The sequence below is a fragment of the Panthera pardus genome, unplaced genomic scaffold, assembly GCF_024362965.1.
Source record: "Panthera pardus isolate Hobbes unplaced genomic scaffold, ASM2436296v1 HiC_scaffold_17, whole genome shotgun sequence".
Classification (NCBI taxonomy): Eukaryota; Metazoa; Chordata; class Mammalia; order Carnivora; family Felidae; genus Panthera; species Panthera pardus.
Window position 1 is genome coordinate 73,230,325 of NW_026526732.1, and position 22,723 is coordinate 73,253,047.

The 22,723-nt window shown below is 36.8% G+C and overlaps 1 protein-coding gene across 1 annotated transcript in view; it reads right to left on the minus strand.

Moving 5' to 3' along the window:
* ZNF292 (zinc finger protein 292) overlaps positions 1-22,723 on the minus strand; it is a 93,530-nt gene that overhangs the window by 37,642 nt on the left and 33,165 nt on the right. Inside the window, exons 3-5 of the mRNA XM_019442797.2 lie at positions 7,015-7,169; positions 6,751-6,829; positions 4,371-4,506 (exon numbers count right to left, since the gene is read on the minus strand). Coding sequence (XP_019298342.1) covers positions 4,371-4,506; positions 6,751-6,829; positions 7,015-7,169 — 370 coding nt within the window. The remainder of the gene's footprint in view (positions 1-4,370; positions 4,507-6,750; positions 6,830-7,014; positions 7,170-22,723) is intronic.

Here is a 22,723-nt window from a genome sequence, read left to right on the forward strand (position 1 = left end):
GTGATCTTCCTCCCCAAATCCATAAGCCCAGTTCTAATCATGAGAGCAACATCAGATAACTCCCAGTTAAGGGACATTCTACAAAATACCTGACCAGTATTCCTCAAAACTGTCAAGGTCATCAAAAACAAGGAAAGTCTGAAAAATTGTCACAGCCAAGAGGAGCCTAAGAAGACATGACGACTAAATGTAATGTGGTATCCTGGATGGGATCCTGGAACAGAAAAAGGACATTAGGTAAAAACTAAGGAAATCTGAATAAAGTATGGAAGTTAGTTAATAACAAAGTATAAATATTGGTTTATTAATTGTGACAAATGTAGCATACTAATTTAAGATATGAAGAGTAAGGAAAATTGGCTGTGGGGTACATGGAGACTTTTCACAATTCTAAAACTATTCTAAAAATAAGAAGTTCATTTTTAAAAATAATAAATTAGGTCATAGTAACCTCAGTATTAAACAACACTACTTAAAAGAACTCTAGCCAAGTACTTGTTATGGTCTTTCACCCAATCCTTATATACAAAAAAGGAGAACCATGGAGCAGACAAAAAGAAAAATAGGAATATTTGATCAAACAACCATAATCAAACAGTACTGATTAAAGGACTAAAAGCAAGAAGGAAGATTTCTAGAAATATCTCAGGGGCTAGGTTTCTGGACACGACCATTTTATGGTTATTATCAAGGACATGGATGCCAACAGAATATATGTTAATAAGAGGAAACTGGTAAGGACAAAAACCTTGAATAACAAAATCAAGACTTAAAAGAATATTGACAAGTTGCTGAGACACAATGAATCTAACAGTGAAATTAAGCAGAACGGGGAAAAAAAGGCAATGCCTTGTGTGCCAAAAGACAAAGTATAAAAATGTAGTTGAGGGGTGCCTGGGTGGCTCAGTCAGTTGAGTGTCCAACTCTTGATTTTGGCTCAGGTCATGATCTCATGATTCTGGAGTTTAAGCCCCACACTGGACTCTGAGCTGTCGGGCTCTGTATTGACAGCACAGAGCCTGCATGGGATTCTCTCTCTCCCTCTCTCTCTGCCCCTCCCCTGCTCATGCCCTCTCTCTCTCTCTCTCAAAACAAATAAATAAACTTAAAAAAATGTAGTTGATAATTTAAGGGTAGCATTTATTTTTTAAAAATTTTGTGTGATTTTAGTAATGTCATCAAGTTGTATGATTATGACTACCCAAAACGGTTAATGTCATCTCAAGTCACACTAACATGTATAAAATGTTAGGATGAAAAATATGAGAGCACCAATGACTTCAAAGCTGGCCAGATCATATTTAGGGTACACATGCAGTTCTAAGAATTATACATTAAAGAGAACAACAAAATGCACTGAAAAACAGGAATCATGGGGACGCCTGGGTAGCTCAGTCAGTTAAGTGTCTGACTTCAGCTCAAGTCATGATTTGAGTTCGAGCCCTGCGTCGGGCTCTGTGCTGACAGCTCGGAGTCTGGAGTCTGGAGCCTGCTTCGGATTCTGTGTCTCCCTCTCTCTCTGCCCCTCTCCTGCTCGCACTCTTTCTCTCTCTGTCTCAAAAATAAACATTAAAAACAAAACAAAAACCAGGAATCATGAATGTAGATTTAACATCTTTAAAAATCTCAATTGCTATGGCATGAAAGAGGGATTTATACTTTGGCATGGCTTTAGGGGTAGCACTAGATCCAAAAGATGGAATTCTAAGAATGTAGTTTTTGCAATTTTCACAGTGAAGATTTTCTAATCATAGGTTAAGAATGGACTGAACTACCTAGCAAACCATTCTCTAGAAGTGTTCAAGCAAAGGCCAATTTATTATCAGTGATGTTTTAAACGGGAGTTAAAAGTGGGCTTAAAAAAAAGGCATTCAGTCTTTCCAATCTTGAGATTATGACCGAAGAAAGACTCAAGTAACATGTAAGCTTCAAGTTCCTGTGATATTCAAAGGCCATCTACCTCAATATGTTGATTTAGTTATTACAGTTACTTTATTCTAGGATGCTAAAACCTTAAAGTGAAACCAGCATTTAAAATTTTGAGTTCCACCCACCCTCAATCCCCCAAATCAAAGAGCATTTCTTGGTTTAGCTGGGTTGTAGTGGGTCCAAACTTAGTCAATTAAAAAAAAAAATTCAGAATTAAGTAGATTACTCTTCAAATGCATGAAAACTCTAGAGGCTTTACTATAAACTAATGAGCACAGCCTACTGAGGTGTACTCATTCTCTCAGCTCTAGCTCTTCACTTCACACTTGCTGTAGGCTAGATTAAGTTAAACTAAGGGGCTAGAGAAGTAAAACTAAAAGCTCCCCATCCTTTTCAACCATCAAGTTTGAAAATGTAAATCAATTCGTATTTTTGTGTAAAATGTTAATTCCTTCAAGTTTTCCAAAGCAGGTAATAAACATACACTTCTAGTTTATGTGTGTGATTAGCCATAAAATAACTCCCATCAAAGAGACATTCTAAGTAACAGAGGACCAAGTAAAGACTATGGATGCAAAATCTCTTGTCATTTCACATCTGAGTTGTATTAAAGTCTGGCTACCTATAACCCACTGTACTGTAAGAAACTCCTCTTGGCTAAATAGTCCACAAACTACTCTAGTAGCTATGTCAGGCAAAGAACAAGAAATAGAGCAGCACAGAAATGGGCAGAGACTTTGTTAATAGAAACAATGTTAAGCAGGTTTAAGCAAGTAAGGAAACTGAGCACATGCTCTTTTAAAATAAATCTTAAATCTCTGCTAAGGTAAAGATTCCATTTTCCTATTTAGCGTAATGTGTAAGTTTGGCAAAAATGCTATTCAGAAACTAACAACAGAGAAGAGGAGTTAATTCTTTAATTTAAGCTAGGTGCAATTTTATTTACAGGTTTTAGGCTAGGTGCAACAGGCATGATATAAAAAGGAGAGAAGTCCTGACTTCAATTCCTGGCTCTGCCTCACATCACTGGCAATGTGATATAGAAAAGACAACCAATCTTCCTGAGCCTCCATTTCTCATCTGTAAAATAGGGACAATAAAGATCCTGCCTTTTTCACAGGATCATTGTGAGGGTTAAATGAAACCAGTACTTCTAAAAGCACATTTCAAACCGTTAGGAACTATACAATGCAATTTGATATTATTAATATATTACATCCAATATTTCCAAAAGCTGGATAGATCAGGAAGTATAATTTGATTATAAGAACAAATCACAGTGGTGTTAGTATACTAGGATAAAACTAATATGCCAAAGGCAAAAAAATCTAAGATTCTCAACTTTTAAATGTTGTTATTATTAATTTAAGTAATGAGAGTCCACTCCCCATTTCTCCAAGGTCTTGAGAACACTGTGGCTAATCTGTAGGTATCCATGATGGAAGGCGGTACTAAAAATCATCTGGTTTATGAAAATTAAGAAACAGATAACATTGCTAGAACTATCAGAAAAGCATGGAGAAATGGTTAAGAGGGGAGCCAGGTAGAAAAAAACCAGCTTGAAGAGAAGTTTGGAGACTGGCTGGGAAGACTGTTTGGTAAATATCAAAATACCAGAAGAATTCACAAGCAATGGCCCTAACAACACTCCTTTCTCAGGGCCTTCACAATTTGCTATTACAGAGCAAAATACCTAGGGTTCGCCATCAATCAACAAGCAAAGCAGCAATAAACAACAGAAGTAGTTTATTTACTTCTTCAGTTAAATACCCTGGGAAAGGTCTGGATGAAATCTGGGTACTTTCCTAAACAATTTCAAGAAAAGTACCAAAGACTGTAACTGTGGTCTTCTTCATGGTGTATATAATTTTTGAACTCTTTTGAACATTAAGTGTTATACATATTATTAGTGATTTATTAGCCACCTACTTCAACAGGATATCTGCCAGTTTAACTGGAATCTTTACTGCCCAAGCTCATCCAATAACAACAAAACAGAATAAAATAAGATGGAGCGACAAGCTGAGAAAGAGTACTAATCTTAAAGGCAAAGACTTGAGAGTTCTAGCATGAATTTCTGTCTCTGTTTTGAGGAAAATCATTTAACTACCCTACTTCTGCTTCTCCATCTGTCAAGTAAGTTATCAAATATAAGCTAGACTGCCACCTGTCAGGATGCTGCAGAGTGAATTCCTCTACTGAAAAGATGCTGGGAAAATTTTTAGTTTTTCTGTTACTCTAAGATTGTGTAATATCCTATAAATACATCTTCCCCCAAATAAAATAAAGGTGAAGGGCCTGAAGCACCTCAGCTAAAATGTAATTAAAGGTCCTTCTCTGGGAAATCTTGAGATGAATTATACTTATCAAAACAATTTTTTAAGTACTCATTTTTTTTCTAGTCTAGTGATTTTTATTTTCTCTCTCTCTAGAAAATTTACCTTTATCCTTATCCAATGGTTCCTGGGAAAGAATAGTGCACAGTACCGGGTTTTTCCACACCCCAGTCTCTTGAGCTAGAGTAGCTAAAAAATGCAATTCACAGCTGCCATTCTCCATCAGCTTTTCATGAGCTACCTATAAATATTAAATAAACATCCAAAGAATTACAACAGATTTTTAAAAGCAAGCTTATCAGGCTCTAAATATAATACTAACTTTTGAAAAGACTTTTATCTTAAAATTTTCACATCACATTACAAAGTGCTGAATTCCTTTACTTCTGATTTTTTCAAGATGAATCTCAAGAATTGTATCAATTATAAATTTTAATAAATACAATGTATTTCTAGAAATAAGTCAAACTTATTTTTCCTCCAAAATCTAAACCAAGAGCAAAGTTATTTCTCAAGGAAGCTATCAGAATATCCATAGCATAAAAGACCTTACACATTTTATATCCTGTGTTAGTAAAAAAAAAAAAAAAAACAAAAAAACAAAAACAAAAAACTTTTTCCAAAAAACTACCATTAATAAGTGACAGATCTGCATCAAGGCCTAAGTGACAACATACACATATCCCAATAAAAGGGACTTTTGAAAACAACTAAATGCATGATTTTTCATTTATTTATTACATAGCCTTGGCAATATTCTATTTAAAGCTACGACACTAAAACTTGCTTACTAGTTGTTTCCAAGTGTTCATGCATTTAGTGTATTCTTCGAAACACAAAAGGACCAATAGTTTTTATCCAATTCAGAAACTGTTTATTGGGAATGTCTATGGGCAAAGGACTAGGGAAGAGAGCAACTGGTCCTGCATTTATGGAGCTTATCCTCTACTGGGGTAAAGAAAGGGGAAGCACAGGCTAAATGAAACAAATGCTGTTAAGCAGGTATAAAATAACGCCAAGGAAGCTCTGAAATAAGAGCAAAGTGTTATGGAAACTCTTAAAGCTACATACTATGTTTATACAAAAAGTCTATTCCTCAGAACCATAGAATCTTCCCACTGCAACAAGTTCCAGGGCTTGAAGAAATTTTCTTTAAGTAATTACTGAAAACTACCATATAAGGATTTAGAGTTATTTCCTTCTCATTAACCCATAGGGAAAATATCAACTAGTGCTACTGTTTCAAAAAGGAAAGTTTAAAAGTTTTTCTTATGTCAACAAACAAAATAATGAGAAATTCAGTATTATATTTGCATATAAACAACTTAATTCAGGGATAGAGTGCCAAACAATGAAAAGTTCTACAATAATTATTTACCTAAAAATAAATACTTGCTGGGGAAATAACCTAAAACATGAGGTACTGATATGCTGAAGTAGAAACTACATGATCAAAAAGTTATTTGCAACGTGACAAACAAGACAAGACACCTTCATTGCCACAAACAATTAAGTATTATGTGTAAAATACTATGTGGAATCCTATAATATTAAGATATGAATCCTACCTTCAAGAATTTTGCAACTGATGAAGATTTTAATGGTTAATATTGAAATAGGAAAGCTGATTTCTCTACCTAAATATAGTTTATTTCACATGCTTCTAAAATTTGAGAATAAAATTCTCTTTAATGTATCTCTTACAGAAAAACATCAAGCCAAAAAATATTTTAAGAACTCTGGTTAGAGAAAGAGACAAGTATACTTTGTGAAACTAGCTAGCAGAAACATTCTTTTTAATTAATCAATTAATCAAAACGTACTTGAAGCTATAGTATATCCAGCACAATCTAGTGCTTGAAACAAAATTTAACATTCTTGAAAATATTCCAAGACAACTAAGTACTAAATTGTGTAGTACTACGTAAGGCAGAATAATAGCACTAAATAAAAAAGACAAAGCATGTGTTTTCAGTTATAGGAGAAAAGCATGAACTCTGGAATAAAGAACCTTGATTCAAATGACTACTCTGTAAAATCAACTGTACAAATTTGGGCAAATAAAAATTTTAAAGTATGAGCCTCAGTTTCCTCACCTTTAAAATGGGAAAAATATACCTACCCCCACAAAGGATTATATGATATATTAAATTCTTATAAAAATATTGCAGATGTTCAGCAATTAAACTGTTTCTAAATACAAATTAGGGCATTTTTTTTTTTGTTTTCCCTTACTGGTCTGGCAAAGTCCTAAACTGATCTTAAAGAACAGTGCAATATTCAACCAATCTATCTAAATGTATATATTCATTTAGCACACATTTATTGAACATCTACTATATGCATGACATTAGTGTTAACAAGAGCTGCAATTAATGCTTGTTATTAGTTAGATGTTTTAAAGTGTAACCAAAAAATTTATATAGAGTAAAGAAAACAGACATAAGATATGCCTATATGAAATCTAATAGGTAGATATTCTCACCTGCACCAGTGTCTGAAACTGTTCCCACTGTTTATCTGATAACTCGACAGGCAGGCACAATAAAAGTTCAACACAGCTTCTAAAAAACAAAAAATTGGTAACGATAGAAATAATTATTAAGATTCAAAGTAAAATAAAACAAATAATTCTAGTATCAGTAGGTACCCCAAAACTATTCTATTTAAACTATCATAAAAGACTGAAGTACAGAATTAAAACAAAAGAGCTGTATCTGATTTTTTATTTACTCAAAGGTCTACTCACAATGCCAAGCGTTCCAGAACCAATGCTACATTTTCACATTCAGAGGTAAGATAAGGTCGGGCTTTAACATAACTTTGGATAGCCACTGTGTATACCTCCAATAAAGGTAAAGGATCTTCTGAAGTTTTCCATTTCTCTGCATATTCAAGGAGTGTCTGTTTTGGAAGGAATAATAAAAAATATTCAACGTAAATCAAAATACATACTGGCTAATCAGTTTTTCTCTCCTCCCTGAGAAATTCTGAAAAATAACATGCTTTATCTGTGAAAACAAAAAGTAGCTTATACCAATTAAATTATTAAAAGTAATAAAGCCATAGTCTTATTTCTAGCAGCTCTCTAGAGGAGAAAAGATTAGTGTTAACTCATCCAACAACAGCATCATTTCATGAAGGATGACTTCTTTAGTCAAAATGTCACCTTTCACCCCCAAACTTCTAAGATTTAAAAGTTGTTTTAAAAACAAGATACCTAGACCAGCTTGACCAGGAGGCATGTGGTAAAGAATTTCAAATATTTACACTTTTATTTTTCATATAGGGAGCATAAAATTGAATACCTAAAATAAATAAATTGCATATATGGTCAGAAGAAATGTAACTTTTCAGTTAACAAAAAATAACGGTACAACATATTGTTATTTTTTATGACAAGTTTTATCATTTTAAAAAAATCATCTAAAGAACTTCAACAAATATAAAGTCAAATAACTTGTATAATAAAGTGCTTATTTTTTTTTAAATAAAAACTACTCCTCATCCCTTAATGAAGTAAATATTTCAAATGCACCATATCAGAATTACTAAAAGGAAAAAACCCTGTTTATTCTATAGAAAGAAGAGATGGAATAAACTGGCAGCAGCATTTAAGCAGACACCCACATTTAAGATTCTACAACTATTAAAATCGTGGGTTACTAAAAAGTATTATCTAAAAGGTTCTATAAGTATGCTAAATAAAGGCCTCTAATTGTTTTTATAATATAGAAAACTGCCATAATTGGTCCTCTTCACACTTCAAGATTTAAGACTCGTCTTATCACATGTGTAAATTCAGTGTCCTTTCCTAGGAAAGAGGGTATCTTGAATGAAAACTCCATGAGGGCTTATATTCTTTGGCCTACAGAAGCAGTTTTTAAAAAATATGTAGGGGCGCCTGGGTGGCTCAGTTGGTTGAGCATCTGACTTCGTTCAAGGTGATGATCTCACAGTTCATGAGGTCAAGCCCCACGCTGGGCTCTGTGCTGACAGCTTGGAGCCTGGAGCCTGCTTCCGATTCTGTGTCTCCCTCTCTCTGCCCCTTCCCTGCTCGTGCTCTGTCTCTCTCTGCCTCTCAAAGATGAATAAATGTTAAAAAAAAAGAAAAAAAGAAAAAAAAAAAAGTAAAAATATGTAGATAGGTAAGAAGGTAGGAAGGAAGTTAGGAAGGAGGAAGGAAGAAATTACATTCTACCATTAAACACTCAAATCACTGCCTTGTCTTCTCTACTACCTCTAATAGTAGTTAAGTGATCAGAGAGGATAAGGAAGGAAGAAAGGACTAGAAAGGGTAATCTGGTAAATTTAAGAGCAATGTAGCAACAACTCATTTTATGAGCAGTCATACATATATCCACAGACCCTGACCCTCTCCAAGTTGGACAGAAGTGCAGGTAACCTGGAGACCCAAGCACTCACTTGGCCACTGATATCGGAAGTGAGGACAATCTTGAGGGACTGAATCCTTTAACCTATGGAATCTGATGCTAAGTTCAGGTAGTTAGTGTCAGGCTTTAATTGTAGAACACCTATTTGGTTTTGGAGAGTTAGAGAAATAGTATTGGGAAAAACCATTTATTTCATGTTAGCAGTAAAAAAAAAAAAAAAAAATTCCTGCAACAAAACTTTTAAAAATCTAAACAAAAGCTACCAACTGAATGGAAAGATCTGCATTTAGAGGTTCTTCTGTGATTATCTGTCTATTTCTAGGAATGAAATGGAGTATAATATTCTGTGTTTCACACATGCAAATGTTGGCAAGGTTGGTTTTAATGTTTTCCTTGGACATTTTATGATGATGTGACAGAGGATGACCTTACTCACATGTTCAAGAATTTCAGAAGTAACACCAACGATGCATACAATTCTTACTTCAGCTAGCACTTGTTTTTCTACAAAAAGTTATTAAGTATCATTTTCCTTTTTCTGGAAAAACATGTTTAGATGTCTAGGGAATTTCATGCCTGGCAAATGTTCCTAATCTAACATAGATTAGATTGAACACTTAGGCCTCTTGCAATAATGAATCAATTTCCATAATAATAATAGCTTTTGCTAGAAGAGAAAATATATCATACCAATTTCCCAATAGTTCTGAAATTGTAAGCTTCCTTTTTAAAATTATCTCCTAACCTCCCCCCCAAAAAAACCCTAAAGAAGGTGATATATTTCTACATATATATACATATCCAGGCATACCTCATTTTACCGCACTTCACTTTATTATGGTTCAAAGGTATTGTTTTTTTTGTTTTTTTTTGTTTTTTGTTTTTTTTACAAATTGAAGGTTTTGGCAACTTTGCATTGAGCAAGTCTATCAGCACAATTTTTCCAACAGTATTTACTTACTTTGTGTCTTTGTCACATTTTGGTAATTATTGCAATACTTCAAAATTTTTCATCATTTTTATTTTGTTTGTTACGGTGCTCAGTGATCTTTGATGTCACTACTGGAATTCTTAGGGCACCACAAACTGTATTCATAGGACAGTGAACTTAATCTATAAACGCTGCATGTGTTCTGACTGCTCCACCAACCATCTCTCTCCTTCTCCTTGGGCCTCCCTATTCTCAGAGACATAACAATATTGAAATTAGGGCAATTAACCCCGCTGTGGCATCTAAGTATTCAAGAGAAAGAAGAGTTACATGTCTCTCTCTTTACATCAAAAGCTAGAAATGACTAAGCTTAATGAGGAAGGCATGTCGACAGCCAAGACAAGCTTAAAGCTAGGTCTCCTGTGCCAAACAGCCAAATTATGAATGCAAAGCTAAAGTTCTTGAAGGAAATGAAAAGTGCTACTTCCATGAATACATGGATGCTAATAAAGTGAAACAGTCTTATTACTGATAATGCAGAAAGTTTTAGTGGTCTGAATAGAAGGTCACCAGCCACAACATTCCCTAAACCAAAGACCCTAACTCTCCTCAATCCATGACAGAGAGGTGGGTAAACTGCAGAAGAAATGTTTGAAGCCAGCAGAGGTTGGTTCAAGAAAAGGTTTAAAGAAAAGAAGCCATCTCTGTAACATAAAAGTGTAAGGTGAAGCAACAGTGCTGATAGAGAAGCTACAGCAAGTTATCCAGAAGATCTAGTTAAGATCATTAATGAAAGTGGCCACAGTAAAACAACAGATTTTCGTGTAGACAAAACAGCCTTCTATTTCAAGAAGATGCCATGTAAGACTTTCTTAGCTAGAAGGGAGAAGTCAATGCCTGGTTTCAAAGCTTCAAGGGATAGGCCAACTCTCTTGTCAGGGCCTAATACAGCTGGCGACTAAGCTGAAGCCCATGCTAAAGATTCTAGGACCCTTAAGAATTATGCTAAAACTACACTGCTTGAGCTCTACAAATGGAACAAAGCTTAAGGGATAACATATCTGTTTACAACATGGTTTACTGAATATTTTAAGCCCACTGTTGAGAAAAAGATTCCTTTCAAAATCTTATCACTCACTGACAATGCACCTGGTCACCCAAGAGCTATGTCAGAGATGTACAAGATTCATGTTGTTTTCATACCTAACACAACATCTGTTCTGCAGCCCATGAATCAAAGAGTTACTTCAACTTTTAATTATTATTTAAGAAATACATTTCATAAGGCTAGAACTAACTGCCCTAAATAGTGATTCTTCTGATGGATCTGAGCAACATAAACTGAAAACATTCTGGAAAGGATTAACCATTCGAGATGCCATTAAGGACATTTGTGATTCATGAAAAGATATCAAAATATCAACATTAAAAGGAGTTTTGGGGCACCTGGATGGCTCAGTTGGTTAAGTGTCCGACTCCTGATTTAGGCTCAGGTCATGATCTCATAGTCTGTGAGATGGAGCCCTGTGTCAGGCTCCATGCTGGCAGCACAGAGCCTGCTTGGGATTCTCCACCCCCATCCCCTCGTTCCTACCCACCTGCATGTACGTATACTTGCTCTCTCTCTCTCAAAATAAATAAACATTCTTATTTTAAGAAAATGTCACTGTCACCCCAAACTTTAGCAACTATTATTCTGATCAGTCAGCAAGCTACCATCAAAGCAAAACTCTCCACTTGCAAAAAGATTATGACTCGCTAAAAGCTCAGATGATGGTTAGCATGTTCTAGCAATTTTTTAAACTAAGTACATATTTTTTAGACTGAATCCTACTGCACACTAAATAGACTGCAGTATAGTATAATTTTATAAGCACTGGGAAACCAAAGAAATTATTTAAAAAAAATTTTTTTTTAACATTTATTTCTGAGAGACAGAAAGACACAGAGCATTAGCAGAACAGGGGCAGAGAGAAGGAGAGACAGAATCCGAAGCAGGCTCCAGGCTCTGAGCTGTCAGCACAGAACCTGATGCTGGGCTCAAACCCACAAACCGTGGGATCATGACCTAAGCCGAAGTCAGACGCTTAACTAACTGAGCCACCCAGGCTCCCCAAAACCAAAAAATTTATTGAACTCACTTTACTGTGATATTTGCTTTATTGTAGTGGTCTGGAATTGAACCTCCAATATCTTTGAGGTATGCTTGTATCTACATTTTCCCCAAGACCTAAACTTCTGAATATGTCTAGCTCTGCAAAGGGTATATGAATTCTGTTCTCCTGTCCTCAGATGAAAGAAGTTTTTAAGCTTAATTCTAATATGTAACCAAACATGAGTTCTTTTGGGTTTAACAGAGTCTGACTGAATTGATGAGAAATATAACTGACAAATTACGGAATGTTAGATCCAGAAAGTACCTTAAAAACCATCTTTTTTTTTTTTTTTTTTTTTAACCTCATTTTACAGATGAGAAAAGAGGGAGAGGAAGCAGACTCTGGTGAAAAGGAGACCATTTAGGTGGCTATTTATTTAATAGTGTGGGAAAAACTTAAGTAGGGAGAGGGTAGAAAGATGACAACATACTGAGATGTTATGAAAAAAGTGATGACATGCTTGCTCATAAGGATTACATATAAGAGCATAAGTTAAAAAGTTGGTTAAAAAGCAAATATGTAAAAAAAAAAAAAAGAGCAAATATCTATGTGTATAAGGCTTTGAGCATTGGTATTCATAGAAGTATATTAATAGTAGAGGTTCCCTTGTTTCTCAAGACACTAAGATCAGCAGAACCACTGTGAAACTGAAAAAATCCCCAACATAACTGGTTATTAAATTATATTTCTTCAATTAAAAAAGTTACTTATTTATATCTACTTTATACAAGGGCTTTTAGGTGGGAATCTCAGACTGATCAGACTCATATTCTTTTCAGAGAATCAGAAAAGACTTTAAAGATCATTTAATTCTGTTTTACAGAGTAGTAATTAAAGGGTCCAGTGACCTGCACACTATGAATAGAACTGGTAATTAGCAAAGCCAGGCACCCTTACTCTCTGTGAAACATTCTGTCCGCTACAAACAAATATGGTTTGTGGTAATGTTAAGAGAACTATAAATCTGTGGTGTTACTTTATAATTACAAAGTACCTTTTACCTGTATTGCTTCAATTATGCCTCATAACAATAAGAGGAAATACTACTTATCCAATTTGCCAGCCATCCTAGGATTAAGTAACTTCTTTATCAATTAAGCTTATTTTATTTTATTTTTTAATGTTTATTTTATTTTTGAGTCGGAGACAGAACATGAGTGGGGGAGGGGCGGAGAGAGAGGGAGACACAGAATCTGAAGCAGGCTCCAGGCTCTGAGCTGTTAGCACAGAGCCTGATGCGGGGCTCAAATTCATGGACCATGAGATCATGACCTGAGCCAAAGTCAGACGCTTAACTGACTGAGCCACCCAGGCACCCCGAATTAAGCTTATTTTAGTTGGAAGTAAGGAAATTCAACTCAAAGCAGCATACACTAAGAAAGGCTTCTCACATAACAAGAAATTAAGAGGAAGTTCCTGGACTGGTCAGCATAGTAGCTCAACAATGTCTTTAAGACTATGACAAGCACTGAGTGTCACATGTAAGTAATGAATCACTAAAGCCTACACCTGAGATTAATATGACACTGTATGCTAACTAACTGGAATTTAAATAAAAACTTGAAAGAAAAATAAAATACAAACAAACAATAAAAATAAAACACAATGCCTTCAAGAACGCACATATGCCTTCATTCAGGTCTCCAGTCCTTAAGAGAGTGAAACAGGTTTCTTATCCAGACTCAGCAGTTACCAGAAAGATGAGATCATCTCTTCACGTACATCTCATTTAGGAACAAGGAAACCGTTCCCAAAAAAAACCAAACCCAATTCCCATCAGATTTCTCCTCAGGTCTCAATGGCCAGAATGGCATCACACACCCATGTCGAAAATCCCCCAGCCACAATGGAACCCTATGGTTGAGTTTTAAACCAATCAGAACTCACTCTCTAACGCTGGAGATAGGGCTTGAATCTCACACAAAGCCAAGTGGAGGAAGGAAACTATGAATAAAATCAGGGTTCTATTAGGAAAGTAAGGGAGGGGCCAGTCTCACACTTTGGTTGTTTCACTATTGGTTTTTTCTGTCCACATGCCCTCAGGAATAAGTGAGGGGCGCCTGGGTGGCTCAGTTGGTTGAGCATCTGACTTTTGATTTTGGTTCAGGTCATGATCTCAAGGTCTGTGAGTTCAAGCCCTGCGACAGGCTCTGAGCTAGTAGTGTGGAGCCTGCTGTGCTCTATGCTGACAGCGCAGAACCTGCTTGGGATTCTGTCTCCCTTTCTGTCTGGCCCTCCCCTGTTCATGTGCACACTCACGCTCTCACTCTCTCCCTCTCAAAATAAATGAACTTTTTTTTTTTTTTTTTTTTAAAGATCCTCTCTCTCCCTCAAAAAAAACTCACTATGATCTAGTTTTGGGAGGAGTGGGAAGGGGTGGATAATACAGAAGATAAAAGATAGGGAAAGAAACAAAGTTTTTCTGTAAGGCACCAGATTGTTTCCATTAACGAGTAAACTATAAGTATGGCAGGAAAATTTAAAACCATGTTATATGAAGAATGACTGATGGAACTAATATTGCTTAATCTGGATAATAAATAACATTTACTGAATATTTACTAAAGACTAGGTGCTATTCTGAGAGCTTTACATGTAACACCTATCAGCAATTAGATAAATTACAGTAATATACTTATATTAAAAATGAACAAACTGGGGCACAGAAAGATTAAAGTAACAAGTCCCAAGACTACAGAGCTAGTTAAGAGGCAAAGAAGAGATTCCAACACTTTGGCTTTGGAGCCTGAGTTCTACTAAGTTCTATATTTCTGAATAAATTTTTGATTCACAGCCAAATTCACATATTTGAAGACTTGTCACATAAGAGTAGTTTTCTTCTGTGTGATCTCACAGAACAAACCAGGACCATTAGGTTAACAAACCAGGACCATTAGGTTAAAGTTTGAAGGAGATATATTTCTACTTCCTCTGAGGCAGAGTCATCAAACAATTAGAGTTAACCAAAACAAGACAGATTAGCCTCCTGGGACAAGAGGACAGATCACAGTTATTCAAGTAGGAGCAAGACTACTCCGAGTTCAGAATGCTGGAGAGGAGTCATCTTTTGGAGACGCATTCTATCATAGTGGAGAAGATACACTTACTGTGTGTGGGGGGGGGGGGGGGGGGAGGGTGGGTGGTGGGGGGTTGGAAACTGGTGGTTCACAGAGGTTTTGATTACTGTATTATTTTTAGATTATTTGAGTTTCTAATCCTTAAAAATAAGCTTGGGGCACCTGGGTGGCTCAGTCAGTTAAGCGTCCAACTCTTGATTTCAGCTCAGGTCACGATCTCACACTTTGTAAGTTCAAGCCCCGCATTGGGCTTGCACTGACAGTGAGGAGCCTTTTTGGGATTTTTTCTCTGTCCTTCTCTCTCTCTCTCTCAAAATAAATACATTTAAAAACTAATAATAATAATAATAGTCTTAATAAAATTTGATTTCTGGCTTTTCTTTCTAAAAAAATTAAAAAGTGCTGGCAACCTTAGCCCCATATACTACCATCACAACAACTGGCTGGAGCAGAGTTATGAGTCAAGGTCCTCTGGCATGGACTCTCTGGTTGCTCTGAGCCTCACCTAGCTGCCTCCCTCTTTAAGGGACCTATTTGACCCCTACGAGGTATTTGTGGAACAAGCCTAGAGAGGAGAAAGAAATACAAGTAAAAGAAAGGTTAAAGATAATGCTGCAACAGGATCTCTAATGCAGTGTTTTACAACCTGTCCGCCCCCCTCCCCGCCATTCCCCCATCATCCTCTCCCTAAGGAACCTTTTTTTCCCACTAACCATCCCCCATCTCCAATGAAATGTTAATACCCAGACGTACTGTATGAGCCACAAACTATTGTTATAGCTAAGGGTTTTGTTTTGTTGTTGTTTGGTTTTTTCTTTTTTCTTTTCCTCTCGAAGAGCCAATTTTCACCCCCTGAGAATAAAAATGCACACTTTAAAATTCTGGCTCTTAAACTGATTTCTCAGGGGCTAAATCAGCAGAGACTGGAACATATATACACTAGGTAGACAGACATTATACATTTCCAGCAGCTTCTTTTTGTTCCTCTAAGGATTATCAGGAGAGAAAACAAAAAAAGTTTTGAATAAAACCATAGGAGTGTTAAATTTAGTGAACATAAGGATTAAATTCCTTATGAAGATTAAAAGGATTAAATGTCTTATGTAGAGCTAAGACTAATGGAGTGTTGGATATGTTTATACTGTCATATTCAGCTCCAATTTATATCTAGGACTTCTAGAATAGAAGCTCTCAAAAGTTTTGATCTCATGACTCTACTCTTAAGAATTACTGAGGATACCAAAGATTGTTTTTTATGTGAGTTACAACCATTGATACTTAACCATATTAGGAATAAAAACTTAGATTTTTAAACTATACATTTGAGTGGATTTTAAAAAATAATAAACCTATTGCACATTACTACAAATAAGGCATTTGTAGTGAAAAAAAGCTTTTCAAAAAATTAGTAAAAGAATGTCATTATTTTACATTTTTCAAACTTCTTCATTGTTTGACTTAGAAAAAACCAGGATTGGGGCGCCTGGGTGGCTCAGTCGGTTAAGCGTCCGACTTCGGCTCAGGTCACGATCTCTCAGTCCGTGAGTTCGAGCCCCGCGTCGGGCTCTGGGCTGATGGCTCAGAGCCTGGAGCCCGCTTCTGATTCTGTGTCCCCCACTCTCTCTGACCCTCCCCCGTTCATGCTCTGTCTCTCTCTGTCTCAAAAATAAACTTAAAACAAAAAAAAATTAAAAAAAAAAAAAATTAAAAAAAAAAACAAAAAACCAGGATTCTCCTATCTATTTCTGCATTTAATCTGTTGCAATATCACACAGCACGTAACCTCTGGAAGACTCCACTGTATACAAGTGAATGAAGACAAATAACATCTTATAGTTTTGACCTTTTGGATCCCCTGAGCATTTGCTGTGTAATACTCTTTAAATTTCAAAGTTATTAAAATTTGTGTGAAAAATTGTTGGCCTGGATACATACATTTTTGCACCATGCTCTCTCCAAACTTCAGTAATTGTTTTAAAGTAGCATAAACCCACAAAAACTAAGAAAATAGAAATGGAGGAAAGAAACAAAATTTTAAACACTGAAAAGCATATGGAAGAGTGGCACTCTTAAGAAAAGTGACTGCTAAGGAGGCTATACATAAAGACACTAACTGCAGGATCACCAAAGGGCTCAGGAATTGGGAGCATTAGGTGCCTCTGGAAATGGGAGTGAGGATGGGTCTAGGAAGAGGATTGGTTGAAAGTCTATTTAAGGGGCTAAGCCTCTCTGATCTCCTAGTCCCTCTCCACAGCTGGGTGACCCAAGCTAGGAACTGTTCCTCTCTATTGCCAGCAGTAGCTTATTCTGTAGATAAGCGTACGTTTGTTTGTTTGTTTGTTTGAAGGTGTCAGTGCACAATTGAGGGGAGATATCTTACTTTCATAACAAGGCATCAAAGTCAACTTTACACAATGACTATACAAAAAGGTCCCCTTTTCAAGCCCTTTTCCACAACTCATAGCCAGAGCCTCCAGAGGCCTTAGTGGAGTCCTTTTCTGGGAACTCAAGAGAAAAGACCCAAAGATTCTGCCAGGCCTTTCCCAGGAAAAGAAATAAGCTCCTTACGGTAAAGACCACAACACACCCTACTCACAGGCTTGAAACTCTGAATCAGTTTTTCAGTAGTCTACCTTTAAATATGGACAGTGAAGGACCACTAGACATTTAAGGAAAGCATCTAATAGTGAGAGATCAAAACAAACAGTAAGACAAAACAAAACAAAAAGCCCAAAAAACAAAAAAGAAACTTGGAGTAAGCAGAGACTATGAGAGAAGACAATCCAAAAAATTATCATTACACCAAAAACAGTAATGATGCAGCAATACCATCCCATCCAAAGCAATCTACACATTTAATGCAATCTTTATCAAAATACAAATAGCATTTTTCACAGAGCTAGAACGAACAATCCTAAAATTTGTATGGAACCACAAAAGACTCCGAACAGCCAAAGTATTTAAAAAAAAAAAAAAAAAAAAAAAAAAAAGCAAAGCCGGAGGCATCATGATTCTGGACTTCAAGCTATATTACAAAGCTGTAGTCATCAAGACAGTATGGTATTGGCACAAAAACAGACACACAGATCAATGGAACAGAACAGAAAACCCAGAAAAGGACCCACACTATATGGTCAACTAATCAACAAAGCAGGAAAGAATATCCAATGGAACAAAGAAAGTCTCTTCCAGAAATGGTGTTGGGAAAACCGGACAACGAAGAATTAAACTGAACCACTTTCTTATACCATATAAAAAAATAAACTCAAAATGATAAAAGACCTAAATGTGAGACAGGAAACCATCAAAATCCTAGAGAAGAACACATACAGAAACCTCTTTGACTTCAGCCATAGCAACTTCTTGTTTGACGTGTTCTGGTGACAAGGGAAAAAAGTTAACATGAACTACTGGGACTTCATCAGAATAAAAGGCTTCTGCACAGCAAAGGAACAATCAACTAAAAGGCAGCCTTAGGAATGGGAGAAGATATCTGTAAATGACATATCCAATGAAGAGTTAGTATCCAGGAGCGCCTGGGTGACTCAGTTAAGTGACCAACTCTTGATTTCAGCTCGGGTCAAGATCCCATGGTTCGTGAGCTCAAGCCATGCTGACAGCACAGAGCCTGCTTAGGATTCATTTCCTCTCTCTCTCTCTTTCTCTGCCCCTCTCCCCTTGCACTCTCTACTCTCTCAAAATAAATAAACATTTAAAAAATAATAATAGCAGAAATGAAATTCTCAAAGAACTGGAAGATACCTTGAGGAAATTTCCCCAACAAGTAACAGGGATAAGAAAATGTGGAGAACAGTGCTCCAGGTCCCGTAATTAAAAACAGGTATTCCAGAAAGTCAAAACAGAGAAACGTAGGGAGAAGAAAGTAAATTTCCTAGAACCTAAGGACGTGAATTTTAATGAAAAGACCCAATAAGTGCCCATCACAATTCGTGAATGTAGTCCTATACCAAGGTACTTTTTCATAAAATTTCAGAGCTCAAAGACAAAGAGAGGATCAAAATAAGCTTCAGGAGGGGGAAACAGCAGACTTCTCAACAGCAGCACTGGAGCCAAAGGAAAATAAAGCACTGCATTAAAAACAGAGGGGAAGGGGGGCGCCTGGGTGGCTCAGTCGGTTAAGCATCCAACTTCGGCTCAGGTCATGGTCTCATGGTTTGTGAGTTCGAGCTCTGCAGTGGGTTCTGTGCTGACAGCTGGGAGCCTGGAACCTGCTTCGGATTCTGTGTCTCCCTCTCTCTCTGCCCCTCCCCCTGCTTGTGCTCTGTCTCTGTCTCTCAAAAATGAATACACGTAAAAAAAAATTAAAAAAAACAAAAACAAAAAACAGAGGGGAAGGGTGTCTGGGTGGCTCAGTAGGTTAAGAGCCTGACTCTTTGATTTTTGGCTCAGGTCATGATCCCAGAGTTGTGGGATCAAGTCCCACGTCCGGCTCCTTGCTGAGCAAGGATAGAGCCTGCTCAAGATTCTCTTTCTCCCCTCCTCTGTCTCTCTCCCCCACTCCTGCTTTCTCTCTGTAAAATAAAAACTTTTAATAATTAAAAAAAAAAAAAACTGAGGGGAAATTATTTCCATCCAGCCATCAAAAGTATTAAGACAGAAAAGTCAGGGTTGCCTGGGTGGCTCAGTTGGTTAAGCATCTGACTCTTAATTTTGGTTCAGGCCCCACATGGGGCTCTGCACTGACAAGTGTGGAGCCTGCTTGGGATCCTGTCTCCCCCTCTCTCTGCCCCTCCCCCATTCATACTCTCTCTCAAAAAAAAAAGAAAAGAAAAATCATCTCAGACATGCAAGTTCCTAAAAATTTTACCTTCTAAGCACCTTTTTTCAGGATGCTACTATAGGGGGAATTTCACCAAAATGAGAGAATAAACCAGGAAAGGAGTATGAGTAATATCTAGGAAAAAGGAGTATCTAACAAAGAGAGGCAATGAAGATCCAAGAAGAAAGCTGTGTTAACAGGCCTGAAGAATAAATGCAACACAACAGACAGCTCTAGGAGGAATTTCTTGAAGATGAACCTGATAGACTACCTAATGTGCCTGAATAAGCTGAGAGGAGATTTATACAACTAAGGAAGACTTTGGACTGAATTTAATACATACATAGAAAATTTAGCTAAGAAAATAAGGTAAGTCTACAGAAAATAGCAATTAAACAATTAGAGAATGAACATTCTTTACCAACACAAATAAAACACAAACTAGACAGTCACAAGAAAAAATTAATATCATACATTTTATTCTTTGAACACAATGAAATAAAATTAGAAACTATTAACCAAAGAATACCCCTACAAAGAAAACTACAAACTTGAAATGTTTAAATGTACCTCTAAATCATGGCTGGAAGAAATCATAAGAGAAATCAGAGAATAATACTTAGACTTGAACTACATCAAAAATACAACATATCAAAATTTGTAGGATGCAGCTAACACAATCTTAAAAGGGAAATTTATAGATGTATATGTTTATACTCCAACTTCTGCTATAGTTTTTTCTTTTAAAAAACCCACAAATTTATTCTAACACAGTTTGAGCAAGACATGAATGTGATTTTTTTTGGTGAGAAACATCAGGTAAAAGCAGAAAACTGAACTCAGCTGAAGTGAGCTGTGTAGGAATATGCAAAATACATACAACTAAAAACATGTACCATCTATCTCAGTTCACCAGGTGTGTTATGAGCCATACCTACACAGATGGTATTACACTTTCTTTCTTTTTTTCCTTTTCACATTTTTTTTTTCTAATGTTTACTTATTTTGAGAGAGAGTCAAAGTACGAACAGGGGAAGGGCAGAAAGAGAGGGAGACACAGAATTGGAAGCAGTCTCCAGGCTCTGAGCTGTCAGCACAGAGCCCGATGAGGGGCTCGAACTCATGAACTGTGAGATCATGACCTGAGCTGAAGTTGGATGCTTAACCGACTGAGCCACCCAGGTGCCCCTCTTTTTTTTTTTTTTTTTTTTTAAGTTTACTTATTTTGAGAGAGAAATTGAGTGTGAGACAGAGAGAGAGAGAGAGAGAGAGAGAGAACGAGCAGGGGAGAAGAGAGAGACAGAGACAGAAAATCCCACACTGCCAGTGCAGAGCCCAATGCAGGGCTCAAACTCATGAACCGTGAGATCATGACCTGAGCTGAAAATCAAGAGCAGACGTTTAACCAACTGAGCCACCCAGGTGCCCCATGGTATTATACTTCCTGTCCAATGTCAAATAACTCTCCTTCCACCACCTCACAATAAGTCGCAAGCTGTATCCCTCCTGATACCCACTTCCACAAGCAAACTTCAGTTCTTGGGTCAAGTACCAAATTCATTTTAGTAGTTATGTATGTCTTAACCACTAAATGTGTATAAAACAGTACTACTGTTTTTAGAAGGTTCTGAGGGGGGAGGGCAGGAGGTAGGAGGGAGGGAGGGAAAGGGAGGAAGGAATGGAGAGACATGAAGTTTTTGAATGTTATGCCTCTAACCCCATTTTCTCCATAAGCCCCATGATTTTTGTTGTGCAATTCTCCACAGCAAGGTAATTGCTAGGAATACATATGTTGTGATAAAGCAAAACTGGCTGCATTAGAAAAGATACAATGAAAAACTTATAGAGGATATTATTGGGACAGAGAAGTCTAAACATATACTGTAATTAGATAGTATTATTGTGTCAATGTTAAATTTCCTGAGTGTGAAGGGGCAGAGAAAGAGAATCCCAAACAGGCTCTCCACTGGCAGTACAGAGCCCAGTACAAGGCTCGAACTCACGAACCTCAAGATCATGACCTGAGCCAAAACCAAAAGTCGGATGCTCAGCTGACTGAGTCACCCAGACACCCCCAGACCCTTCTTTTATATAACTCTGGAATATTTCCCATACTGATAGAGAATATTTTCCTATCCCTTGCAACCTGTTTTAACCAAAAGAATGGGGCAGGAGTAATGGAAGTCCAGCTGTAAGTTTAAAACTGTTGCTCTGTCTTCAGCTTCTACTATCAACATGAGAAGATATATCCAGACCACCCTGATCAGGAGGATGAGAAGTAGATGGCAAACTGTTGCTCCAGTTGAGGCCAACCTGTGTCAGTCAACACCCAGCCAACTTCAAACCTGTGCATGAGTCCAGCCAAGACCAGCAGACTGCCTAGCCAACTGTCTCCTGACCTCCAGAAGTGAGCAATACATGCTTACTGTTACACATTAAGATTTTTGTGGTTATTCAGAATTTTGTGAAAACAATGAGGTAGTCAACTTATGTCAACTTAGACAAAGAAGAGAATACACTTGAAGTACAAAATTTTTTAAAAATTAAAATTAAGGGGCGCCTGGGTGGCTCAGTCAGGTAAACATCCAATTCTTGATTTTGGCTCAGCTCATGATCTTACAGTTTGCACATTGAGCCCCAAGTCAGCCCTTGCTGACAGCGTGGAACCTGCTTGGGATCCTCTGCTTCCCCATCTCTGCCCCGCCCTGCTTTGCCCCTCTCCTGCTCACTCCCTCTCTCAAAAATAGATAAATAAATAAGCATCTAAAAATTTAAAAAGTAAAAATAAGAGAAGAAATATATGAAACAAAATAAAGACACAAGAGAAAGGATCAACAAACCCAAACACTGGTCATTTGAAAGACTGAAAAATAAGCTTTTTGACAAAATATATCAAGAAAAAAGAGAAAGTACAAATAAACAAAATTAGGAATGACAAAGGGACACCACTACAGGAACAATAGTTTTTTTTTTAACTCTTAAGATAATACATTAAATAACTTTATTCCTTATTTGAAATAGCTTAAAAATCTGAATAGAAAGTATCTTAGAAAAGCTACTAAAACTGTCTCAAAAAGAAGCAGAGTCATTTACTCACTGAAGAAACTAAATCCAATTTTT